General features: G+C 35.5%; 1 protein-coding gene across 6 annotated transcripts in view; it reads left to right on the top strand.

Moving 5' to 3' along the window:
- Positions 1 to 26,637, top strand: part of PPARG (peroxisome proliferator activated receptor gamma) — a 123,452-nt gene that overhangs the window by 57,181 nt on the left and 39,634 nt on the right. For all 6 annotated transcript variants that reach the window (XM_019732688.3, XM_074312974.2, XM_074312973.2 and 3 more), the window contains 2 exons: positions 17,804 to 18,031; positions 19,381 to 19,550. In XM_019732688.3, coding sequence (XP_019588247.1) covers positions 17,804 to 18,031; positions 19,381 to 19,550 — 398 coding nt within the window. The remainder of the gene's footprint in view (positions 1 to 17,803; positions 18,032 to 19,380; positions 19,551 to 26,637) is intronic.

Genomic DNA, 26,637 nt, shown 5'->3' with positions numbered 1-26,637 from the left:
TGTGACTCCAGGCAACGGTATATTTGGAAGCATTTAGGTAGTTGATCAAAGTTTTCACCTTTCCAGAAGTGTGAAGGGACCCCTGTAGTATTAGGGGATGCAACCACCAATCTTGTTTTGGCCACATACTTTCTGTGTGATTTTGAGCAAGTCACTTATTCTCTCTGCCCGCCATTTCCACATATGTTAACAGAAAAGACAGAGTTGTTGTGAGGATTAAGTGACATAATATTTGTGAAAGCACATCTGAAGTCCTATATAGTTTATTGTCTTGACCTGATCGTATGACTCACTTGTGGATAGAGTAGAAGACATGTCATCTTCCTAAATTCCTAGATTTGAAATATTTTAAGGAATATGGGGGTGGAGAACTGCAGAATTCTTTATGCACCAAAATAAGTGGCAGTTTTGAGTGAGATGAGGCTTCTGCATGACCTCCCATGAATGTTTTGGTAAGGAAATGATAAAACTTAGAGAAGAAGCATGTTTATGTCTGATTTTTTTTAAATGAAGGAATTACCTCCCACTTTCATTAACATTTGTCTATGAAAAGATTGATTTTATTAACCAATGTCACCCCAATACATTTAATTTAAAATTGTTAATTAATTAATAAGATTGCATTTCCAAAAGTTGAAATCATTCTTTGGGCCTAAATCAGAGCGATGATTATGTTTTCTTCTCATTGAAACACTGTCTTAGATTATAATGTTCTCTGTATGATAAAGATTTAGGTTACTGATGCGGCTCTGATTTTCATAATCTCAGATGTAATAATACCTCAGGGCCCTTTTCTAGAATTTTACTATTGCCCATATTAATTTTTTCCTTAGAATAGCTCTAGTTTTATCATTTATTTCTGACTTAACTGTTCAAATCTCTTTTCTGATCACCAGGGCTTAGTAGATTTAGTAGGTTTGTAGATGCTGAGAATTTCCTTACTGTTGTTTCCAAAAACTGTCATTTCTCTTGTACTTTCCCCCAAATTATGAATTCCAGTCAAAACAAATGCCATTTATATGAGATGCTTATAAGAAAACACAGCATTTTTTAAAATTTCAATTTCTCCAAGCAGCCTTATGGAATACAACTTGTCTTGAAAGCTACCTGACAGCAATTATCCATTTAAACTGTTAACTCCAGTGTAAAACATGAGTTGTTAAATGAAAAACAATGTTTATAGCTCTGATAGAGGTTGTCATAGATGACTCTTTGTCAGCATCTCACTTATAACTTGAATAAGATAACCTTGAGAAAATTCTGAAATCATCTTAGCTCTTTGTCAGGTACATTGTCTTTGCATCAGAGGAAATCTGAGCAAAGCACATTTCTTCATTGTTTTAGATCGACATAATTGACACAACGTTTCTGTTATTTCAGCTTCCTGTGGACACCCTTAAGTTAGAAATTTGAAAGTTGTCCAGCCCATGCCTCCTGTCCATCTACTAGTGTTGAATAATTGCAAAAATATGTGCTAGAGAATGAATCAGACTCATTTGAATGGAACTAAGTTTCTGTAAAACTCTACCAGATTACCCTTTCCTGTAGACACAGTTTTGCACCTGTAACGAATTTAGAGACATAGGAATTGCACATGTAGCTGATAGCAACTGCAATCCAACTCTTATAACCTCGGAATTAAGATCACGTGGATGTTTGAGTACACAGTTTTTTAGACCTGTGGAATTTTTATTTGAGTAAGGGATTGGCAACACAAGATTGAGATTCCCACAGTGGTGTATGGTTTGCTTATAAAATAGATTTAAAACAGTCAACTGTCAATTACCTACATGTGAATTATCCCTTATTACTTCATGTCAGGATTTCTACACAGCCTTTGAGGTGACCTTCTAAATGAGTAACTTAGCCAGCCAATCCAATCTGCCCAATAAGTCATCCTGAAACCTTGGCTTTATTACCAGTCTTCTAATATGAACTAAGCACAGACTATATACAAGGCACCATAGAGAATGTTGTGAAATCTAAACACCTTTGCCTGGCTTTCGAAGCTCTATACATTCTGGTTCCACTTTATGTACCTCATTTCCCTACAAACCCCAGAGATTGGCCTGCCTTACTCTCATAGGACTAATCGCATTGTCCGGAGAAGAAGCCATACTCACTCTGACCTCCAAGCCTATCACATCCTGGAATGCCTTTCCTAATTCTTCCGCCTTTCCAAGTCCTCCCTGTCCTTCAAAGTCAGGTTCAAGTATCGTCTAAGCCGTGAAGCATTCTCTGAATACATTCCTGTTAATTGCCATCCCTCTCCTCTAAACTGAAAATATGTTCAAAATACATATCCTCCTCCACTGCCACTATCCTGACCCAAGCCACCATCCCTTTCCTGGATTGACAGGTTTTCCTGCCTCTACCCTTGCCTTCCAACAGCCGAGTCTTAACCCATCATCCAGAGGGATCATGATAAAATAAGTCAGATCTGTTATTCTGCTCAGAATCCTGTAGTGGCTCCCCAACTTCACGAACAACAAAAGGCCCATTCACCCCGCACTCCCCACCCTACCCAGGCCCCCTCTCCGCCCTGTCTCCTGTCTGCCTGCCCTTTCCTCTCTGCTCCCACCGCACTGGCCTCCTTGCTGTTCCTCCAGCATTCCACACATGCTCTTCCCTTCGTGCGCTTGTTCCTTCCTGGAAGCCTCTTCCTCTGACATCTTAGCCGACTCTCTGAGCGCCTTCTAATCTTTGCTCAGATCAGATCTTACCTTCTAGGGAGGACTGCTTTGACCCACCTCTTGAATTATCTGTCCTCCCCACGGCTCTCCCCTTTCCTCTGCTCCACATATTCTTATACCTACAGCATTCATCATCTTCTAATAGACCATAGAATGTATCTATTTATGTTTTTTTTTTTGTTTATTTTCTGGTTATCCACTAGCATATTGACCCCAGGACAGCAGAGTTCTTTGTCTAGTTTGCTCACCCACTGATATATCCCAAATGCCTAGGACATGCTTGGTGACTAGCAGGGCTCATTAATACTTGCTAAAATGAAAGAATAAAATCCTCTAACCTTTTTAGTCTATATCACACTATGTAGTCCTTAATTGGAGACTGCCTGATAAAATTTTCTGTTTTACATGCTCCCTAAGCCAAATTATATAGTCCCTAAGGATGAGACCCATGTTTTATTCTCTTCTTTATTCCACAAGTATCTAACACATAATAGATATCTAATAAGTGCTTGTTACTCTCATAGGACTTACTTACCAAGCTGACCTCCTGCTGCACCTCAGCAGTTCCTGAGATCAGGCACTAGAATATGTTTAGTAAGTAAAAGCAAATGTTTAGTGTACACTAAATACTAGTCTAAATAAAGCCAACACTGATATAAACAAAGCAACAATATTATATATGCTAAAATCAGGTACAAATATATTTTGAATTACCTATTATTTACAGTTATTTGAACCATGCCCCTTTATTGGTTTGAATATCCAATATCCAGTTGAGTGTCCTTTGAAGATTAATTTGAATATCATAAGTTTGTGAATTATCCAGATGCCTGGCTTCTTCTGCAAGTCTGCCGACCTTTTGATGCTTCCAATATTTATCTGAACTTCCAAGAGACTTATTTGCTAGCAATGCTAAGAAAAGTAACTTATTTGATTAGGTAACTAATATCCAATATATAAAGCACTTAGAGCAGTGCCTGATACTTAACAGGTACCCAACAAATGTTAGTTTTGTCTTCTCACCCTTAAAGTGGAAGCTACCATTTTGGGGATAATATGGATTTTCATTATTCATGCTATCAAAAGTTTTCTATTACCATGGTTAGTTAAGCCAGACTTGTTGCTTACTCTATTATAATCTTTATTTTAGCATTTTTCCCCAAAATATTTAGATATTATCTGATAGATACATATTACTAATCCTTGTTCCATAAAAATGAAACCAAAGTTTAATGTCTTGTTTTGGCAAAGAGCCAATGACAAAACTTAGTAATAGAACAGGAGTTCTAATATCTCCTTTACATGTTCCAGACATGCAAACACAGTGACTCCCCTTGCTTCTTTTAATTAAATCACCGGAAAAAGTCAAATATTCATTATTCTTATTTTTTATTTTGCTTGGCACTAGCAATTAAACATTTTTAATGTAAAATCATTGGCTATTATCTTGTCTTACACTTTACCTAAAACCCTGCCTTTATTTTAGTTTTTAAAATTGTAGACCTATTATATAGACGTCTGGGTGAGTACTTAGTTGATTAACATATAATGTTAATAAGAGCCAAAAGTGTGCACTTGACCTAAGTATGGCCAGATTTACATAGAAATCTTTGCTATTCACAAAGATATGGCTTTGCCCCTGATTCAGCCACCTCTCTAGCCAATTGCAAGATACCAACAATTGACCCGGGAGAAACCAATTCAATTTGCAAGTGTATGTCCTATATAAAATCTAATCATCTTTGATATCTTATTCATTTAGTTGTTACTTAAGCAAACTCAGATAATATAAGGGGCATGCTGGATGATAGATACAAGTATCTTTTCCTTGGAATTTCTTTATCAATAATAATCCATATTCTAATCATCCCCTAATCAGCCCTCATAATTCAAAACCCATCTCTACCAAAAGTTATTCCCGATTATTTCAGAACAATTTGGTCTCTTTCTCCTCTACATTTCTAGAGGAGAAATCTAGAAAGCACTTACCATCGCTATCACTAGTTTGGTCTCTGTACTTTTTTCTGTTATTAAACATCTTTCACCTTGGTAACTTGTCAAGGTGAAGAATTTACTTATAATGTATTTCTTGTGAGGCCTGAAAAATACCTTGCATGTAATATTAGATAATTGGTTGTCTTGATTTGAGATGGTTTTGATTTTATATTAATGATTGCACATATACTGAGATTAAGATATTAAGAAAGAAAAATGCTGAAGACAAGTAAAACGAGGAAAGGTTTAGGGAAGAGAAACACCATAGTACAATGTAATGATAACTCTTCTAAGAAGGGTTTATAAAATAAATTGTTGATACAAAGAAGAGTTAAATAAACTGGTAGCTTGAATTTAATCTACTGACTTTACTTCATTTAGATGGAATGTCTCAAAAGATAACTCAACTGATCCAAACTAACTTTCCAAATACAAGACTCCTGATGTAGGCATTAGTATTTGGAAAAAGATTTCCTACATTGTTAAAAAAAGTCAGGATCCTTATAAAGCAGAATAAGCCTTAGATATAAGCCAAACATGTCTAAAGCAAAAACAACTTATAATACTCACTCCTTAGGATAAAATGTGTACCCTTTGAATTTCTACCAGCCCTGTTTACACTGATTTGAGGACCTTGGTTGAATATGTATTTAGCCTTTATTGTACAAGGAAGCCAGTTAGAAAAATAGGTAGTTTATTAACACTTATTTTAATACTGTTTTATAACTTCTGAATAGGAAAATTCTTAAATGAATGCCCTAGAAATTCTATAACAATCCTTTTAATTACAAACGGAAGAGTTTTGTTGGCTTATCTGGTTGGTCTGCATGTTTCCTTCTACCAGCCTAGGACCCTTTAGGGAACATCTCTCTATTTAGCCTTTTTATTGAAGTATAATATACATAGAGAAAAGCGCATAAATCATTTTCACAGATAAACATACCTGTGTAATTCACACTCCAATAAAGAAACAGAACAATACCAGTACTCCAGAAGCCTCTTTTGTGTCTGGATTCGTTTGTTCAACCTTTGCTTGTTGGATGAATCACATTATTGAGTATACTTGTACTTCCTTCTCATTAATGTATGGTATTTCATTGTGTGAATATATCACAATGTATTTATCCTACTGTTGGTGGGCATTCAGATGGTTTCCACAATTGCAAGTACTACAACTAAGAACATTCTTTTTTTTTTTTTTTTAATTGGGGAAGGTGAACAGGACTTTATTGGGGAACAGTGTGTACTTCCAGGACTTTTCTCCAAGTCAAGTTGTTGTCCACTCAATCTTAGTTGGGGAGGGTGCCATTCAGCTTTAAGTTGTTGTTCTTTCAGTATTAGTTGTGGAGGGCACAGCTCAGCTCCAGGTCCAGCCGCCATTGCTAGTTGCAAGGGGTGCAGCCCACCATCCCTTGAGGGACTCGAGGAATCGAACTGGCAATCTTGTAGTTGAGAGCCCACTGGCCCATGTGGGAATCAAACTGGCAGCCTTTGGAGTTAGGAGCATGGAGCTCTAACTGCCTGAGCCACCGGGCCAGCCCCTAAGAACATTCTTGTACAGGTCTTTCGGTGAACAAGCGTTCATGTATACTTGAGCCATAGGGTATACAGCCCTATAATGATTACATAGGGTGTGTTCAGCTTTAAGAGATGCTGTTAGGTTGGTGCAAAAGTAATTGTGATTTTTGAAATTATTTTTAATCTTTTAAACCGCAATTCCTCTGCACCAACCTAATACCAGTTTTGAGCATGGCTGTAGCAAGCGCTTCTTCCACCCACAGTGTCTGAATGTCCCAAGTCGCTTCACATCTTTACTGGTACTTGGCATTTTCTGTCTTCTTCATTTGAGCCCTTCATTTAGCCACCACATTCCATAGAAATCTTTGCCATTTACAAAGAAATCTCTGCCATCTATACAACCACATCTCTAGCCCGTCACAAGATACAAACTATTGAGTGTGTGGTGGTATCATATTGTAATTTTTATTTCCCTTTCTCTGATGACTAAAAAGTTAAGCACCTTTTAAAATATTTGCTGTCCATTTTGTCTATCCTTTTTTGTGAAGTGCCCATTCAGGTCTTTTGCCCATTTTATAATGCGTATGAGTTCTAAAGCATGCTTTGTCAGAGACATGTGTTGCAGGTGTCTTCTCCCACTCTCTGTGTTGCTTTTTCATTCACTTAATGATCAGTTTTTAATCTCAATATAGGCCAATTTATCTAATATTTCTTTTCTTATCAGTGCTTTTTATATCCTGTTGAAGAAACCTTTGCCTATTTCAAGGTTGATAAAGTGTTTTCCTAGTTTTTGTTTTAAAAGCTCTTTTGTTTTATATTGCACATTCAGATCTGCAATCCACGTAGAGTTGATTTTTGAGTATGGTGTGAGGTGGGGATTGATTCATTTTTTTCCATATGGATATGCAATTTACCTACTCCATTTATTGACGAGATCATCCTTTCCCCACTACACTTTTTTGTCATAAACCAGGTGACCACATACATGTGAGATTAATTCTGGACTTGTTCTTCTGCTGCATTAGTTACGTTGGTCTTTTTTTTTTCTTTCACCAATTAATATGTTGTCTTAATTACTGTAGCTTTATAATTGGGTTTAATATTTGGTAGCAGAGTCCTCCAACATTGTTTTTCTCTTTAAAATTGCCTTGGCTTTCTTTGTTCTTTGAATTTCCATATAAATTGTAGACTCAGCATGTCAATTTCCACACAAAAATGCTAGGATTTTGATTAAAATTTTTCTGAATTTGTAGATAAATGTGGGGATGATTTACAGCATTATAATATTGAGTCTTCCAATCCATGAACATGGTATATTGAGATATTCTTTAATTTTTTTTTCCAATAATACTTTTGAGTCTTTGGTGTAGAGATCTTACATATATTTTGCTAGATTTTTCCCCCTATGTATTTGAGGTTTTGACGCTATTGTAAAAATCATTTTAAAATGTCATTTTTGATTTGTTGCTGGCTTATGGAAATACAGTTGATTTTTTAATATTGACCTTTGCTAATATTATTAAATTCTCTTATTAAATGCAGTTTTATTTTTTATACAATTATGTCATCTGGGAGTAATGTTAGTTTTATTTTTTTTTAATCCTTATGTCTTTTTTTCCTCTGTTGTATTAGATAGGGTTTCCAGTACAGTGTTGAATAGAAGTAGTGATAGCTAGTACCCTTATCCCATTTCTTGTCTCACGAAGGGAGCTTTAAATATTTTACCATCAAGTATGACAGCTACTTTAGGTATTTTGTTTTTTTGTTTTTTATAGATATTCTTGACCAGAATAATGAAGTTCTTTTTCCTTCTTAGTTAAGAGGTTCTTAAAAATCATGAATGAGTGTCAAATTATATCAAATGCATTCATATAGAGTATTTTTGCTGATGCTCAGGAGGAAGATTTAAAATGTGAAAAATGTTTACTCTGGATATTTTAATATCACACTGTAATACGTTTTAAGATAATATGTAGTATAACTAGTTAAGATCTGCAAATCAGCCATAACCACTAGTGATCTGACTACATCTGTTTTAACACTTTTGTTCTCAGTGTTTGTGTAGCTTCAGACCATTGTCTTCTCATTAAGAGTGCTTGGCACACTACATTGAAAACAAAAGAAGAAACAGAAGCATAGTATATCACATTATTTTGCCTGACTAAACCACTCTGAGTAAGATAGTGCCTTTCTCTTCTATAATAATTTCAAGCTATTAGAGGGGCTGCAGGGGTAAAGCATTATTGAAAACCACCCACCCACTCCATCTTTTCCTGGTTGCAGGAGGTCCTTTACAATGTTTGAGTGGTGGACAAACCAAAGAGAAACAGTAGTTTGGCAGATCTTTGATGGTTCCCTCCTTTCTGACTAGTTACAAACTTCTAGAGCATTCTTTTCATTTTTTTCCCCTTTCCATTCAATCTCTTCACTCCCATTTTCAATTCCCTATCACTGCAAAGCCAAAACCAAAACGTGAAGAGGGAGCTAGCCAGGGGGAAACAATCCAGTTCCTTTTTTTCTGACCTAAGCACCATTCTTCATGTGCTAGCAGGCAGTGTAGGAATTTCAACTAAACCAGAGTAACTAACTATTCAACAGATTTAGCCTTCATCTTGATTAGATTATTGGTATTCAGTCTCTTTTCGAAACTTGTGAAGGTTGTTTGAGCAGAAAAACCAAGCTTGAGTTAGTTTCACCATAGAGAGAAAGAGGACATGAATCCCTAGCTAAGGAAGCAGAAAAACTGATGAGTATGGATGAGGACATGACCCTGTAAGCTTTCCTTTGTCCTAATACCTCAGGACTAGGTTAGGGAAGCCATTTAAACAACATACGGCTCATGCAAGAGAAAATAAACATGATCTCTAAAGTTGATGTTATGCCCTTTGTTGATCTGAGTTGAATATTTGCTATGAGACCTTCTGGTTTATTATAAAGAAATGTGCATATACAGATACATATTGGAATGCTTTGACCTCGGCCAAGGCTATCAATGGGACTGTCAAGGGAGAATCAAAGCACAGAAGCATTGAATTTGGTTTTTAATATAGTCTAAGTAGGCGACAGAATGAAAATATATTTTCTTATATTGAAGAAACAAATGGCACACCAAATAATCCATTTCTAATCCCTTTCTTAATTCATGGTGTCCGAAATAAGAGGTTCTCTATTCAGAGAAACCATAACAGAATTCAAACTCCAGCTCCAATATATGTATATTACCTATGTGACATTGGGCAAATACTTAACCCCTTTCTGTCTAATTTTTTCAATCTGTTAGGTGGTGATAATAATTGTATGTAACCCGTAGGACTGTTTATGTGTAAATTATGTATTATGTATACATATACATTTATAAATTATATGTATACATTAATAAATTATAAATTACATATGTAATGGTTTTAAGGTACAGTGCGTGTCATATAATAAGTGCTTAAAAACTGTTAGCTGCTGTTAAATTGTACTTCTGCTAATGGAATCCAGTCTTTTTCCTCCTTTACTAATCAAACTCCATGATACCAGTGAAGGAAAAGAAATGAATTCATAGGTTTATTTTTTAAATGTTTGAGTCAAAAGGGCAGTCATCTATTGGTCAAGTATCAAAAATATTTTCTGATTTTCCTTTATTTTACTTGAAAGTACATGAACGTTCTCTCTACTTTTCCAGGTTATTGCATGATAATTCCTTTTAAGAGGACTGAGAAACATGCAAGAGATATATTTACTCCCTCTGTTAGATGAAATGATGGGGAAAATATTATAATTAAAAGATATTTAACTTAATTTTTACTTTTATCAAAGTCATACGTATACATAGTTTTGAAAGTCAGTATAATGCTTTTAATGAAAACAGAAATCCTCAGCCCCACACCCAGTTTCCACTCATCAGAGGCAATGATTTTTAACTCTTTAAACACTTCTCCTGGTATTTACCTCTATATCTTTAGAATACATGCTTATACTGCTATTTTTAAAATTATGTTCTTTACTCACTGACTTCATACTGTAGAAGGTAGAATTTATCCCTTACCATCACATATCCTTTCCCAAAACACACACTTCCCCTTCCTCCATCTTCACAATGTCTTTATTTGTAATTTTAAGTAATCAGTTGTCGTCGTAATAGCTTTGATAGAGCTGCTTACAGTTGAGCCAGGCAGTGTCCTACAATTGCATTTCTTTTTTTCTTTCTTTTTACTGCAATTCTACTTCTGATCCTGAATAGCTGTTTTTCTGGAGTTAATTTTCTTTTTTTTTTAACCTAGTAGTTGCTCATTTTTGTTGTTTTTCCTTTTCTACGTTATCTATCATTAGTTCATTCTCAAATTCTCTGACACAGTAATAAAAACTCTCAAAGTGGCGAAATATATGAGGCATTCTAATTTTTCAGATAGTCTCACATGGCCTTCTTCATCCTCCTGTGCTATTCTCTCTATGTTGCTGATATCTATTATCCTGGGATTTCCTTTCACCTCCCTCCTGTGTTTAGATCCTTTGTTTCCTGGAACCCATATTTTCCTTTTATTCTGGTATAGAACTCTGGGAAAGAGTATGTGGGCGGTGACTTTCTTTTGAAACCCTTATTTCTGAAAATGTCTTTATTCTGCTCTTATACTTGAGTGATGATTTGGCTGAGTATAAAATTCTAAATTGGAAATAATTTTTTTCTTTGTATTTTGACAACTTTGCTCTATTCATTTTTAGCTTCCGGTGTTGCTCCTGAGCAGTTGATGTCATTCTGATTCCTGATCCTTTACGTGGGACGTTTGTTTTCCTTTCTTTCTGAAGGCTCTTAGGATAGACTCTATTAAAAGAACATTAGGTTTTACAGTGATTCCTTTTTGTGTACTGTGTAGCTTAAGTAAGAAATCCTTTCTGTCTTCTGTTTTGTTGTTGTTTTAACCAACATAAATCCTTGCCTTCAGTCACTCAAAAGTTAAAGAAAACTTGAGGGACAACTTAACACTTTTCAAGTACACATGGTAAAGGACAAATATGCAGAGGATGACAACTATATGTTTAGGAAATGAAACAAAAGTTGCAAACTGCAATATAGGTTATACAATTATTTCACAAACCATATTTCATCAAATGTTAAACTCCTCAAATATTGCATACTGTGCTCTCCCCTCTCTTTTGTATTTTCTCATGAGTTATTAATCTAAGAAGTCCCACAGTAAACCTATTTAACTTACTTACTAGCATTTCCTAAATTTATTTGCCCACTAGAATTTTCTTCTTTTTAATTATTTTCAAAGGAACATCGTTAACATATGTATAGCACAGTTGGGGAAATGCCAGAGAAGACGTAGACTTTCCTGGCTACAAAAGAGCAATTAAGCAATGGAATAAGTAACCAAGAGAAGCTGTGGACTCTCCTTTTCCAGAGATCTTTAAAACAGGACATCTGTTTTAGGCGTAGTCCTGTTTAAACAATAGGACTTTGCTGGTGTTTCTTCCTCTTCCTGTCCCCTAGTGGTAGCGTTGGAGGCTTTTAGCCCACCTTTTGCATGATTCTAGTACTCTGGTTACTAATATGTACAAAAATGACTACTAGTGTCAATAATTATATTTATTGAGAACTTATTAAGAGTCTGGTGCTCTGCTAGATGCTTTAACAACTTCATAATGCAGTGCAGAGTATGCTGGGGTAGGAGACGGAAAACCTGATTCTCATTCTGTCAGTCAGTCAGTCAGTCGGATTTGCCCTTGTGCTCATGGGCAAATCACCTTGCCTCATTTTCTTCATCTGTCAAATAAGGAACTTAGGTTATCTCAAAGAGGCCTTTTCTGCTCTAATAATTCAGGATGACTTTTGTCTCTGAATATCAGCCATGGTAATGGGAAAGAAATTAGAAAACTCCCAGGTCAATTTACACTGTGAAATGATGTGCATGAGTGGGTACAGAGGGGCTGGATAAATAAGTTGGAACCATATTTATGAGTACTATGATGTCAAGCTGAAACAAATTAGAAGATACTGAAAAAAGTCATTGATTGTGTTTAAGGGCACTTCCAACAAGACTACTGAGTTTTAGAGAATCTATAAATGGCTTTTTCCTGGCACCTACTCATATTGCACAGCTTACCACCTTTCTCTAATGAAGCTTTTATTTGAGAATTACTCTTCATAGTATATCCCCAGCCCCTTGTACCTGCCACATCGTAGGTATTCAGTTTAGAAAGTCAAGTGTGCAGGCTATGGAGTTTTAGACCACCTGGGTTAATAACCCATCTCCACTACTTAGTAACTATTTTCTTAGCAAGTTACTTACTTCTATATCTGTGCCTCAGTTTCCTCTTCTTTAATGAGAATTATAAGTGTACCCATCTCACAGGGCTGTTGTGAAGATTAAATGGGACAATCCAAGTGTTGTAAATGACACAATACTTAGCAATGATTCAGGGTTCTATTAATATTAGCTAATCTAATTATTAAGGAGATGCAGCATTTCCCCAGACATCCTAATAGTTTTTCTTTTCTTTTCATAAGAGACAACATAAAACCCCAAAGATAAATTACATAGTTCTGGTGCTTGATTTTATAATTTAGCATCTTTCCTAACCTGCTTCCATTTGCACAAATAATAATGCCTACCAGAGAAGTTACTTTATTTTTGCCTGATATTGGTTGTATTTTTATTTGAAAAACATTGTGCTTTGGAATATTGTGCAAAGTCTGCTCACTGACTATAAAAGAGTTTCAAGCCAAGTTTTAAGGTCTATGATAAATGGCATATTTTCAAGCCCTTCCTCACCATGTCTGCATAAAGATTTTTGCCTGCTTGAAACTCACTAAAGATTGTGAAATTGATAGATACACCCTGATACAACACACTCCTGTCACCCAGCTGGAAAAGTAAGGCCCTGTTACTTATCCCTGAGAAGGCCTGTTGTCCATGCTAATATTTCGTGCATTTGTTTTTTCATGGGTAATTGCACAGAGTAACAAAAAACACCTACTCGACTTACAGCTTGGCAGAAACAGTAGCTTATGTTTTCTAGAGACAAAATTAGAAGCAGGCTCCCTGGACCCATCTCTAAGTCAAAATAAAATAAAATGTCTAGGGAACCACTGTGCCTCCCAGTAAATATGGTCCATGGAGTAATATTGTTCAGGTCAAGATGTCCCAGAATAAGAGGACAGGGAGAAGGAAAATGAGTATTGGAGTAATATGTTTTCATAGAGATGAAGGGGGAAGCTGTTTTTCTTTCTTACTTTGTCTTTTCTACATAGGAAAAATAAAACCCAAACTTTGTAGCACTCTAATCTTCCTCCTCTGATTATCAAAAGAGAAAAACTGAGTATACATTGTTGAGAGAAGGGGTTAGAGCCTAAGTTGTGTTTTATTTATAATATTGAAGATTACCATCCTTTCTGGGGAGCTTAAGTCTTAGCAAAATTAAACCACTGAGAAAGTAACTTTATTTTTTCCATTTTTGCAGAAAAAGGAATACTCATTCTACTCTTCTCTATAAAATATGATTATTCCATTGGCAAGCATTTAGTAAACAACTGCGCATAAGGGTTAAAGGGAAAACAGAATAATAAGACACTGTCCTTTTGCTGCAGAACTTGAAATTTAATGGCAGAGATAGTTATCCAAGTAATGATATCAGAGTTCAAAGAAAACAGACAGTGGAGAGTATTTTTAAGTTGGAGAATTCCTGGAAGGTTTCATGGAGGAAGTAGCATTTGGACTACTGTGGGGAAGAGATGGGATAGGAAGGAGGTAGAGCAGCCTCGGCGTGAACAAAGAGCCTGGTGAACCTGGGCAGAGTACGATATGCCCAACCACAGGTGATGCCAAGAAGGGGAATGAGGGCTGGGATCACTAGTGGGAAAGATCAGTAGTGGGAAAAGTAAGTCAGGGCTGTGTCCAGGAGGCCGTGAATGCCGAGTCAAGACTTTTACATTTATTATGTAGGTCAGAGCTTCTCCTGCTTTCCCACCAATGTGCCCTTAACAGGACAGTGGCAAAAATAGCATTCTTGAGGAAGGGGTGAATAGGTGGAGAACAGGGGATATTAGGGCAGTGGGGCTATTCTGTATGATACTATAATGGTAGATACGTGACTTTATGCCTGTGTCAAAACCCGTAGAATATACAGCACAAAGAGTAAATAAACCCAATGTAAACTATGGACTTTAGTTAACAATAATGCATCAAAATTAGTTCATCAGTTTGTAACAAGCGTACCTCTCTTAACGCAAGTGTTAATAATAGGGGAAATCCAAGTTAATAATAGGGCAAATGTGTGTGCTTCAGAGGTGGGGGGAAGGGAGACGGGGAAGACTTCATGGGAACTCTGTGCTTTCTGCTCAATCTTTATGTAAACTTAAAACCACTAAAAAAAAAAAAGAATCTATCATTTTTAAAAATAGCATTCTTTTCGCCATAAACTATACTAGTAGTGCAATTTTAAGGATTTTTATATTATATCTTTATCACATGAATTTTTTTATTCTATTCATTTCCACAGAAAGAGCTATTTTAACATTAAAATTTCCCCCAAAACTTTTCAATAAAATAGATGACTCATAGGGATATGATTCCTGCATTAAGCATGGCTTTGTTGAAGTCATGTGTTAAAGTGAAACAAAAGAAAAATAAATCAGTAAAATGATGAGCAACCAATTTTTCTTGCAGCACAGATATTTTTGCATCCTTATTTTCATTTCCCAGTCTTCGTACAGACGCATATACACTAACTTTAACTCACCTAGTCAACCTTTATTTTGTTTGCAATAGACATAATGAGAAATTGCTGATAAACTCACTTTTATGTATATTACAGTCGAGACAAGAGAAGGTATATTTTGATATGAAAGCAATTTATACTAAGAAAAATGGATAGCGAAATGTGAAATAATCATGCTGAGGACATGGGTGAAGTAAATGGAGTGACCTGGGTTAGGTAGGTTTAGATGAATTTTGATAGAAACGATTTGGTTCGATGGGTGCCCCTGTCATTGGGAGCACAAGCCTTTTCTTTTTGGATGTCATTGAGACCTCAGTATGACCTTTAAGCTATCACCAATGTGCGTTCCTCTTTTTTGGCGTGTAGTATTTACAGTGTAACACCGATAACTTAAGATTGTTTGGGGACTTATTTATGTAGGTAATTCAGACATGTGAACCCAAAGGGTGCCTCATGAGTCCTCTTGGAAACACGGAAACACATTCACAGGACTAGTCTCCTTATTTGTGTTTTCAAGGCACTTTGTTTTTCTTACGAAGACCACAACTGGAATCTTTAACCTCATGCAATAATCAGGCTTTGAGAGTAAATTCCTTAGCTCTCCACTTGCTGGGAAAATACAAGAGACCCATTCCCAGATACCCCTAGGAGAGCAGGCCTTCGTCCATAAACGTTGTCATCAATGAGAGAATAAAGAGAATATCAACAGAACAGGGTTTCTGGGTCAGTCTCAAGTTTGAATTCTCTGCTTACTAGCTGTTGGACACTGGGCAAGTCACTTTACTTCCCTAGTCCTAGCTTTATCTCTAACATGGGGATAATACCTTGGGTTACATGGAATAAAAGGTGGAATATGTCTGGTATGTAGGAGATACTCAATAAATATCAATATGCTTCCCCGTTTCCCTACCTCTTCTGCTAAAATTTCACAGCCGCCTCATCAATTCATTTAGTATTGAAGAAATAAATGTTTCATGAGCACCTACCATGAGCCAAGCCCTTTGCTAAGTTGTGGGCATATGATGGCAAATAAGACATGTAAGCCTGTGATTTCAGGAACCCTAGAGTTTATGAGCAGTTCATTTCTTTGTCTCCAATGTCAGCAGCCTCAAATTCCCACAGCTCTCTACTGGTGTTTTTGACCAGAGTTAACGTTTAAAATATTTTGTGACTGCTTTTTTGACACCACTTTGAATAGTGAACTGATTTGAGATAAACCAAGGCAGGCAGCTTCCTATTGCATAAAGGTTTAAAGTCTACACACGCCAGTCACTCACAAGTCCGCATTAAATACTTAGGACCAAAATCTCAGGGTTTTATTCTACTTACTGTGACTACAGATCGTATTTAGAAAAATGCATGTGGCATGTATTATCGTAAGGAGGCAATTCATGAAAGGAGTTATTCAGTGACCTTAGAATCCTTATCAATGTTTTTGCCTTTGTCTTTTATATATTTTCTTGTTCCTATTTTTGTTTTGTTTTGTTTTGGGTTTGGGAGTGGCTTAAAATTAATGCTGGGCTACAATCTCATTTTAACATTCTCACATTGATAATCAAATATGTCCACATATCTCTAACCTCTCCATTCTATGGGGAACACTTTCTCCTCTTTAAGGAAAGCTGTCTACACAGAAAACAAAAAATGTTTGAGTAACTTTTGATAGCACAGAAGGGATCTTCCCTTTTTAAAAAGATTCATTTTGGTATTACTTTAGAACAAAGTTATTTTATAACGCAGTTAAATAATAAATTCTTACCTAAATTTAATGTACCAACTCTTCTGTCACACAAAAGCATTATAAATGGAAATGGAAGAGTAAAATTTTCATCCTAAAGAGAAAAATATTTAGGACCTCTAATTTCAAGAAAGTGAAATTGGCCCAGAACTCTATAACAAGAAACAAAGAAGGACCCAATAATCCCAGTTCTGAATATTTATCTGAAGAAACCCAAAACACTACTTCAAAGGGACATGTACATCCATATTCATTGCAGCATTATTTACAGTAGCTAAGATATGGAGACAACCTGGTATCCATTAATGGATGAATGGATAAAAAAAAGGTGGTACATATGTACAATGAAATATTACTCAGCCATAAAAAAGACTAAAATTTTGCCGTCTGCAACAACGTGGATGGACCTAGAGGGAATTGTGCTGAGTGGAGTGAGGCAGACAGAGAAAGACAAATGCCATATGATTTCACTTACATGTGGAATATAAAGAACAAAATTAATGAACAAACAAAACAGAAACAAACTGATAGATACAGAAAACATTTTGATGGTTGCCAGATGAGAGGGGGTTGGAAGGATGGGTGAAAAGGGGGAAAGGATTAAGAAGTATAAATTGGCAGTTACAAAATAGTCATGGGGATGGAGGGTGTAGCATAAGGCATACAGTCAATAATATTGTAATAACTATGTATGGTGCCAGGTGGGTACTAGATTTATCAGGGTGATCATTTCATAAGTTATATAAATGTCTAATCACTATGTGGTACACCTGAAACTAATATAATATTGTGTGTCAATTGTAATTTAAAAATGAAACAATTATCTAAATAAATAAAGTCATTAACAGACTGGATTGACCATCTTCTGTGGAAGATAGTGAGAGTAGGCTATTCACAGGACATTTATAGGGGTACACTGTATACATCCATAGTATCATAGGGTGCACTACTGTGATATCCATGTAAGGGGTGACTTCCTTCCTGTAGTAAAACAACCTGGACAGCACTAAGAAGGTGGTTATGTTCTCTTCTTTCATTGTGATGACCTAGATGAGCTCACTTTACCAAACCGTCAGTTCCCTTTCTGTGTGTCGTTAGAGGATCGCCCTGTCCTCCAGGACCAACTTCATAGCTACTGTTTTTCCCATTTCAGAAATTACCATGGTTGACACAGAGATGCCATTCTGGCCCACCAACTTTGGAATCAGCTCCGTGGATCTTTCTGTAATGGACGATCACTCCCATGCCTTTGACATCAAGCCGTTCACCACCGTTGATTTCTCCAGCATTTCTGCTCCACACTATGAAGACATTCCATTCGCAAGAGCTGACCCAATGGTTGCTGACTACAAGTATGACCTGAAGCTCCAAGAGTACCAAAGTATGATGTTTATTTCCACTTTTCAGATGACTAAGATCAGAATTGGGCTAATTTCAATAATACTAGAATAAGGGCTCCAGAAACTAAAACTCTATAGCGAAGACATTTACCATCCATTTATCTATGACCTGTTAGGTGTTCACAATATACCAAAAAGGAAAGCAGTGTGTAAATACCCAAGATCATTCTTTCCTTTTTCCCCTCCTTCCTTCCCTTGTCTCTTCTTTCTTTCTTTTCTTGCTTTTTCTTAGGAGTGTTTTCCAGCATGATTACATTGCCAGGTTTATCTCAGGCTAAGAGTCCATCACCCAGACTTTGAATTCTTTTGGTCACTTATAAGTTAATAAGTAACAGTTGGCTACCTTATATAACTTATCACCAAATTACTAAATTATAATCCATGTCTTCTAATTCTGACATTTGAGAACCTATTTTCAGCACAAATTTAAATGTTGACATTTTAGCCTCTTGATAAATCTTCATGCCATTAACTCAATTCACATAGAAATATCAGACTCAAGAAAAACTAAATCTGCACTTTTCAAGATAAAATAAATTTCTGTGATGCTATTTCCTTGATTTTTATCTCTGTGTGCTGATATGCTGGTTTTCCAAAGCCACCACTGTGTAATTGGCAACCATTATTTGACAATAAGTAAGAACTTCCTGTATTTCTAGGCTTTTTAAAGATAAATGATAAACTTGGTTATACTTATGTGTGTGGTTTTCAGTTACAACCTGATGTGGGAATTAAATAGGCCTGATCCTAACCAGCGAAAATGTAGAGCTTACTCTCCATAGGTTCTCTCACTCTCTATCAAAGATCATTTTACAAACCACCTTTTCTGACTCAACACTGACAGTAACATGGTCTCTTATTTTTCATGTACCTTCAAGCTGGGCTCACGATTACCTTTTCATGGCAATGTTCCTTCGGTGTTCCTTTTGCAAGAGTCGTTTAAAAATACTTCTAAAGTGCAACATTTAAATAAAAATATACAATTTAATATTGTGAAAATGCCAAATACACCACATTACGTAGCAAAATAACCTCAAATATTATCTGTCGCCTGTTACAGCTTTAGTATTACGGGGTGTTGGAAGATCGTAGAAGCACAGTCTTAATTCTTTTCCCAGTTTTATTTTTACAGATGAGGCTCAGAGGTGTTGTGACTTGTCTGTGATTACAAAGCCTACTGTTTCCTCTGTTTTTCATGTTCCATAATGATGCTTTTATACATAAATAGTAAAAGACGGCATTACGGTATACTATAGTGACTTGCCCTATTGCCTTTTTTAGCTTTGTTTTTTCATGTGATAATGACCTGCTCACATTTTTCTATACACAGGTGCAATCAAAGTGGAGCCAGCATCCCCACCTTATTATTCTGAAAAGACTCAGCTCTATAATAAGCCTCATGAAGAGCCTTCCAACTCCCTCATGGCAATTGAATGCCGTGTCTGTGGAGATAAAGCTTCTGGCTTCCACTACGGCGTTCATGCTTGTGAAGGATGCAAGGTAAAAAAAATATTTTTCTTTCTTCAAAGACTTTGCCGAAAATTTACCTATTATTTCATTTCCTGTTGCAAATTCATGACAAAGAATTAAGATAACATTTTCAAACCTTTTATTTTGTAAAACCCATTTTTCAAATGATATATTTGAAAACCTAAAAAAATTGATAAAAGCAGGGCTACTTTGCCTCGTTTTCCTTTCTCCAAATTAGTTCTATGAGCAACTGATCTAATTCAATCTTTGCATCTTGCAGATTGTTTTTAAAAAGTGACTTGAGTTAATTTTGGTATGTGGTAACAGATAGCAGTCTAGTTTCATTCTTTTGCATATGGCTTTCCAATTTTCCCAGGACCCATTTATTGAAAAGGCTTTCTTTTCTCCATTGTATGTTTTGGACTCCTGTGTCGAAAATTTTTCCCCATCTATATGTGGGTTTATTTCTGGGTTCTCAATTCTGTTCCATTGGTCTGTGTGTCTGTTTTTTCTGCCAATACCATGTTGTTTTGATTATTGTCACTTTGTAGTATAATTTAAAGTCAGGGAATGTGGTAGCTTTGGCCTTGTTCTTTTTGCTCAGGATTGCTTTGGTTATTTGGGGTCTTTTGTGATTCTATACAAATCTGATGAGTTTTTGTTCTATTTTTTTTTAATGCCATTGGGCTTTTGATGGGGATTGCATTAAATCTTTATATTGCTTTGGGTATATGGCCATTTTAACTATGTTGATTCTTAACTCAAAATGGATGAAAAACCTAAATATAAGGTGTGAAACAATAAATTGCATAGAAGAAAGCACAGGTACTAAACTTATGGACCTTGCATTTAGAGAGGATTTTATGAATTAAACCTCAAAGGCAAGGGAAATAGAAGCAAAAATAAATGAATGGAACTATATCAAACTAGAACGTTTCTGCACTGCAAAAGAAACCATCAACAAAACAAAGAGGCAGCCAACCGAATGAGAGCACATATTTGCAAACAACACTTCTGATAAGGGGCTGATATCCAAAATATATAAGGAACTCATACAACTCAACAAAAAAATCCAAACAATCCAATTTAAAAGTGGGCAGAGGACCCGAACAGACTCTTCTCCCCAGAAGACATACAAACAGCCAACAGATATGTGAAAAGATGCTCAGCTTCATTGGCTATTAGGGAAATGCAAATCAAAACCCCAATGAGATACCACCTCACACCTGTGACAATGGCTGTTATCAATAAGTAATAACAAGTGTTGTAGAGGCTGTGGAGAAAAAGGAACCCTCATACACTGCTGGTGGGAATGTAAATGGTACAGCCACTATGGAAAACAGTAGGAAGTTTCCTCAAAAAATTAAGAATAGAATTACCATATGACCCAGCAATCCCTCTTCTCGGTATCTACCCCAAAAATCTGAAAACATTTATCTGTAAAGATATATGTACCCCTATGTTCATTGCAGCATTATTCATGGTGGCCAAAACATGGAAACAGCCAAAGTGTCCATCGATAGATGATTGGATAAAGAGTGGTACATACATACAATGGCATATTACTCAGCCATAAGAAAAGATGAAATACTGCCATTTGCAGCAACATGGATGGATATTGAGGTTATCATGCTAAGAGAAATGTCAGACAAAAAAAAGATGAGAACCACGTAATTTCACTCATATGTGGTATATAAAACTGAAAGCAACAAATGAACAAGACAAACAAGCAAAAACTCATAGACACAGACAACAGTTTAGTGGTTACCAGAGGGTAAGGGGGTGAGGAGATGTTACAAGAGGGTAAAGGGGGTCAAATATATGGTGACAGAAGGAGAATTGACTTTGGTTGGTGAATACACAGGACAATATATAGATGATGTATTACAAAATTATACACTTGAAACCTGTATGATTTTACTAACCAATGTCACCCCCAATAAATTTAATTTTAAAAAACTAATAAAAAAAAGTGATTTGCTCAAGGTGTCATGGCAAGATAGTGATGAGCTGGCCCAGAACCCAGATTTCCTGAATCTTCCAGTGTTTTGTTTTCTCACTATACCATGTAATAATTTATATATGTAAAGCTTGACAGATTAGATAGATGATAGATAATCTTTATTTGAGCCTTAGAACAGTCCTGTAAGGTTGAACTTATTTATGGCTACTTTGCAGATGTAGAAATTAAGAATTAGTGAGACTTGCCCATGGTTATCCATTAGTAAGTGGCAGGGCTAGGACTAGAACATATATCTACGTCTCCTAAAGCAGTGGCCTGCGTTTTCTTATTCAAGCATCAGTTTGAGCCATATACACGTACTATGGACAGGCAAAGAGATATAACTATTTTGGAAAGGAAGTACTGTTTCTCATAACCTTTTTCTTTGCGAACAATGGCATTTTGGAAAGTTCAAACATTTAGTAATATTCGGCCCAATTATTAAGAAAATGTTAATTCACTCATTTTAATATGTGGTTTCTTAAAATAAGTTTAATATTCTAAGTGAATAAAATAGTAATAAAATAGTTTTTAGTATATACTCCAGGACTCAGGACAAATTGTTCATATTTACCTTATAAAAGAAGTATTTATCTTTTATGAATTTTTATAAATATAAATTTTAAATAAATATTATATATTGTATAATATAAAATATTGTTAAAATATTTATCTTGTAAAATAAATACTGCTTATATAAGACAGGTTCAATCCTCAGTTGGGCTTTTTATTCAGGGTAAAGATATACAATAGCATTTAGGTAGGTATTAGAACATCTGGGTTCCTAACTGGATCATGGGACAAAAAAGGAAGTAAAATAAATATTTATTGAATTTCTACTATGCATCAGATATTGTGCCAGATGCTTTTGGATGTATCATTTTTAACCACCTTTTGCCTAAGTTTTCACATCTATAAAGTGATGGTGTTGAGTTAGATGATCTCTAAAATTTCTGCAATTCAGTTTATTACTCAAAAGGCAACCTTATAAAGTGAAAAGAGACAAGCTAGTAGTCACCTGGGCCGCTTGCCCAAAGCCACTAGCCAGTCACATAAACGCTTTACCCTCAGTCACCTCATGTATAAAATGACTTGGTTAGATTAGCTATCCAAGGTCTTACTCACATCTAAGGTCTAAATTCCAAAATGACTGCTTGTAAAACTACTGGCAAGAGATACTTTCATTTAAAACACTAAAACTCACTCATTATGTTATTAAAACCAAACTGAAATATCGTGCTCTTATATGATTCATTATATCTAGTTAGTTATTTAAGATGTCAGTGAGTAGTAAAAATGTCATTTTGTTGAGTTAGAGTTATACAATTTTTTAGTGAGTAAATTGTTGCTAAATTCTGACAAATATCTGAAGAAACCATTCAGTTTGGTCATCTTGGTAATTTATGTTGATAAATAAAAACAGTATGATTGGTTAAGTTTCCACAATAAATTATTGTATTTTAGGGGCTGATAAAGCATTTAGAAAACTAGAACATTTAAGCAAATTGTTTTACCATGATTCTATTAGTCATATATTTGTGGAAAGTTAACATTACTGAGAAGAGCTAAAAATTGAAAGACAGAAACATTATCAGTAGTTAGTTATGATGATGAAAGCTATGTTCCGAGAGCACAAAAACTTTGGTGGTAAAAGCATGCAAAGAAGAAGCAAAAATTTTTTAAAAAACAAAGAGGGAGGAGAAAATCCTTGTGGCATCAAGTGAGGAACAGGAAGGGTTCTAAGGCAGAGATGGAGAATGAACACTTAATAAAACCTGAAGAATACATGGGAATCCTTAACCAACCATAGATAAACAAATAAAAACAACAGAAGAAAATTAAGAGTATTGCATACTCACCTGCAGTAACTTGCAAACCGTCCAGATACGGATTACAGACTTCCTAGATTAAAATGCAATAAAGGACACCTGAAGCTGAAGTTGAATACTATTGAATGTCAACTATAATTAAATATATACATATATATATGTGTGTGTATACACACACACACATATATAGTCGCAGGATGTGGAGCACAGCATAGGGAATGTAGTCAGTGGAATTGTAACAGCTGTATATGATGTCAAATGGGTAGTAGATTAGGGGGGTTCACTTTGTGAGGGGTGTAAATGTCTAACTATTAACATTGTTTTGTGCACCTGAAATTAATAAATAAAAAAACAGGTAATAAGTAAGAACATAAATCAGTGAATGAATGACATTTCCATTTGAGAATTAAAAATATAAATGTTCATAAGTGCAAAAAAAATGCAAAGAAGGTTATGCTATCTTTGGAAGGGAAAATAGACATCTACTCATGTTAAAGATGAGAATAAAAAAATGTTAGTGGAATAATATAATTTGACTTCTCCAAGTATAAGTCAGCAATTCTCAAAGTAAGATCTGGAGACCCCTAAAGATCCCTAAGACTCATTCAAAGCACACATGAGATTGAAACTATTTTTATAGTAATACTATGTTATTTACCATTTTCACTCTCATTCACTCAGGAGTATAAGTGAAATGTTCCAGAAGATACATGACATGGAATTATAATATAGCTCTGATGACTAATGTAATGTTTGCCTGTACATTCTAATACATAATAATTTCTGTTTTAATTTCTAGTCTTGTAAATATTAGTAAATATAGCCCACATAAATTAAAGCTCTTTGAAGTACTCAATTTTTAAGAGAGTAAGGGGTCCTGAGTTCAGAAAATTGGAAAACCACTGTTATAGGGCATCAGGCTGAAGAAATACTCATTCTACGCTACTTTGGAACTAAACACAATTGCTGCCATACTCTGAATTCAGCTAAATTAGACCAGTGACTGGCAATAATCGAAGCTCTCTCCTTAGCTTATCAACAACTCTCAATGACATGCCAGGAAAGTGAAATTAACTAATGTGTTCTACTCACCTGTTTGATTTTCTGAAAGTTACTTTGACAGTTTAATGTTTGCCATTGCAATAGAATATAGGATATACCCATAATTAAAATACAGTTACCACAACAAATCCGCAGACTGATTTACGGATTGAAAAGAATCGTTATATTGCTTAAGATAGCTGTTAGTAGGCCTTCTTAAATGATTTTACAATGCCAGTGAAACAGGTTTATATTAGTAATTCTTGCCAAAATTCAAATACAAATAAAAAGTTTGGGTTTCTAGTGAAATGAAATAATGGCATATTCTTGAGTGTATTAATATTATAGACTTAGGTAAAATATAACCTTTGGCTACTAAAACATATAAATACCTTAGAGCTTGCAAAGCTGTCTTTTTTCTTCTTCTTACAATTTGGACACTTATTATTTTCTCTAATAGGTTTTATCATGTTTTTGTATCTTTAGTGAAAGATCATTTTAGAACCATAGACTTACCTAAAGATATTTACTTAAATACACTCTCCATACAATAGAATGTAATCTACTTCTGTATTTCTGTGTAAGAACCTACCTCAGGAGCAGTTTTTAGTGTATGCCCACCTGCCCGTGGTAGCTCATTGGTTCAGCTCCTGTGTGCCATGCACTTCATAGGAAAGCTGAATACAGGGCTTTTAATCTCATTGTAGAATTAACAATAGCATTCTTAGTTCTCACTGCACCTGGAGTTTTGTTAAAAGTAAAGCAATTAAGGAGAGATGGGGGAAAATTGTTTTAAAGGCAAAACCAACAAAAACAGGCATCCCCTTCTCACTGGCAAATATGAAACCTCTTGAATAAATAATACACAAAACAATTTTCTGAAATGGTGACTGATGCATCTCCATCACACCAATTCACAGACTCCATGATAATCATAAATGTAAGTTTTTGGGTGCTTGCTTCGGCAGCACATATACTAAAAAGTAAGTTTTTGAAATTGCAGATTGTTTTATGGACCCTGAAATAATACATAAGAGTGTTGTTAAAGAGTGTTTATCAGTCTTTGAAACTTTGGAGGAGGCTGCTTCATTCTTCAAATCAATAATTTTACAGAAAGACACTTAGTAATAGCCTATATCTTCCTTGCTGGATTTCTTGAGAGAGTCAAATGACAGGAAAATAGTTGGTTATAATGAAGTTGGTGTTTTAAAGAAAAGTAAGTTCTAAGTGGTGTGCGGAAGTCTGTACGAGTATATATTCAGTTCAAGATTTTATGTACATATACGGTGCATATGATATTCAGAATGATTATCCTTTAACATTGAAAGACCCCGAATCATCACAAAAAGAATGTGATGCACTGTGAAAGACATCATATGAGTCAAAACAAAAATTTGCATTATAAGGTTTAAACTTAAATAACGTAATTCTCTCATCAAAAACCTTCCTTTCCAACCATGCCAAATAATGGAGCACTCTGGGACCTGCCTCAATGTCAGCTAGCCAGGCAGCATTTTCAATCACTAATATTAGTTTTAAAAAGTGAAGATCAGAAAAGCAGTCAAAGAATATCATAAAACATACATGATCACAATGGCAAAAATCAAAACAAAATTTTCCCACAAACATTTTCAGTGAGAACAGTTCAGCACATTAGCCTTCTATTAATAAGTAAAAAAAAAATCCTTTTTAACATTCAAAGGTCCTCAGAACCTTTTGAGAATTAAGAAGGCTTTGACTTCCATACACATATACTTCCATATACAATATACAGGACATATTTTTTGCGAGATCACTGATCTCACGAGAGGTAGGGCGAACTCTCAACAACAATAAAACTAACAAACAAACTAATCCTAGGTCTTGAGCTGTGAGCTGAAGGCACACTTAGAGGGGCGGGATTTCCCTCATGATAGATGCCTAGAGGAGTACTGAGATGCAGCACTGCTGCAAAGGCAGGTGCCTGTTGCAGTATTTGGAGCCATCAGTGAGGAGGAGCTCAGTCTGGAGCTTTTGAATTCAGCAAGAATTCTCAAGGGAATCTAAAATAGTCATAAGTAAGTGGCACCCCTAGCTTCCAACAGAAGCATCTACAAATTATTTTTGGAGGAAAGAATTCCCACATTAGACCCTGTAGGGTTCCCATAGTTTGAGGTCAAGAAACGAGTTCAAAATAAAATATCAGCAAGTACATAAAAGGCAGCCGACTTGAATGATATTCATCAGAATTAAAATACAAAAACGG

This window comes from Rhinolophus sinicus, chromosome 5 (genome assembly GCF_057876585.1).
Source record: "Rhinolophus sinicus isolate RSI-liver-muscle chromosome 5, RSI-T2T, whole genome shotgun sequence".
Taxonomy (NCBI): Eukaryota; Metazoa; Chordata; class Mammalia; order Chiroptera; family Rhinolophidae; genus Rhinolophus; species Rhinolophus sinicus.
The sequence above is the reverse complement of the archived record's forward strand: the minus strand, read 5'-3'. Positions and strand labels throughout refer to the sequence as shown.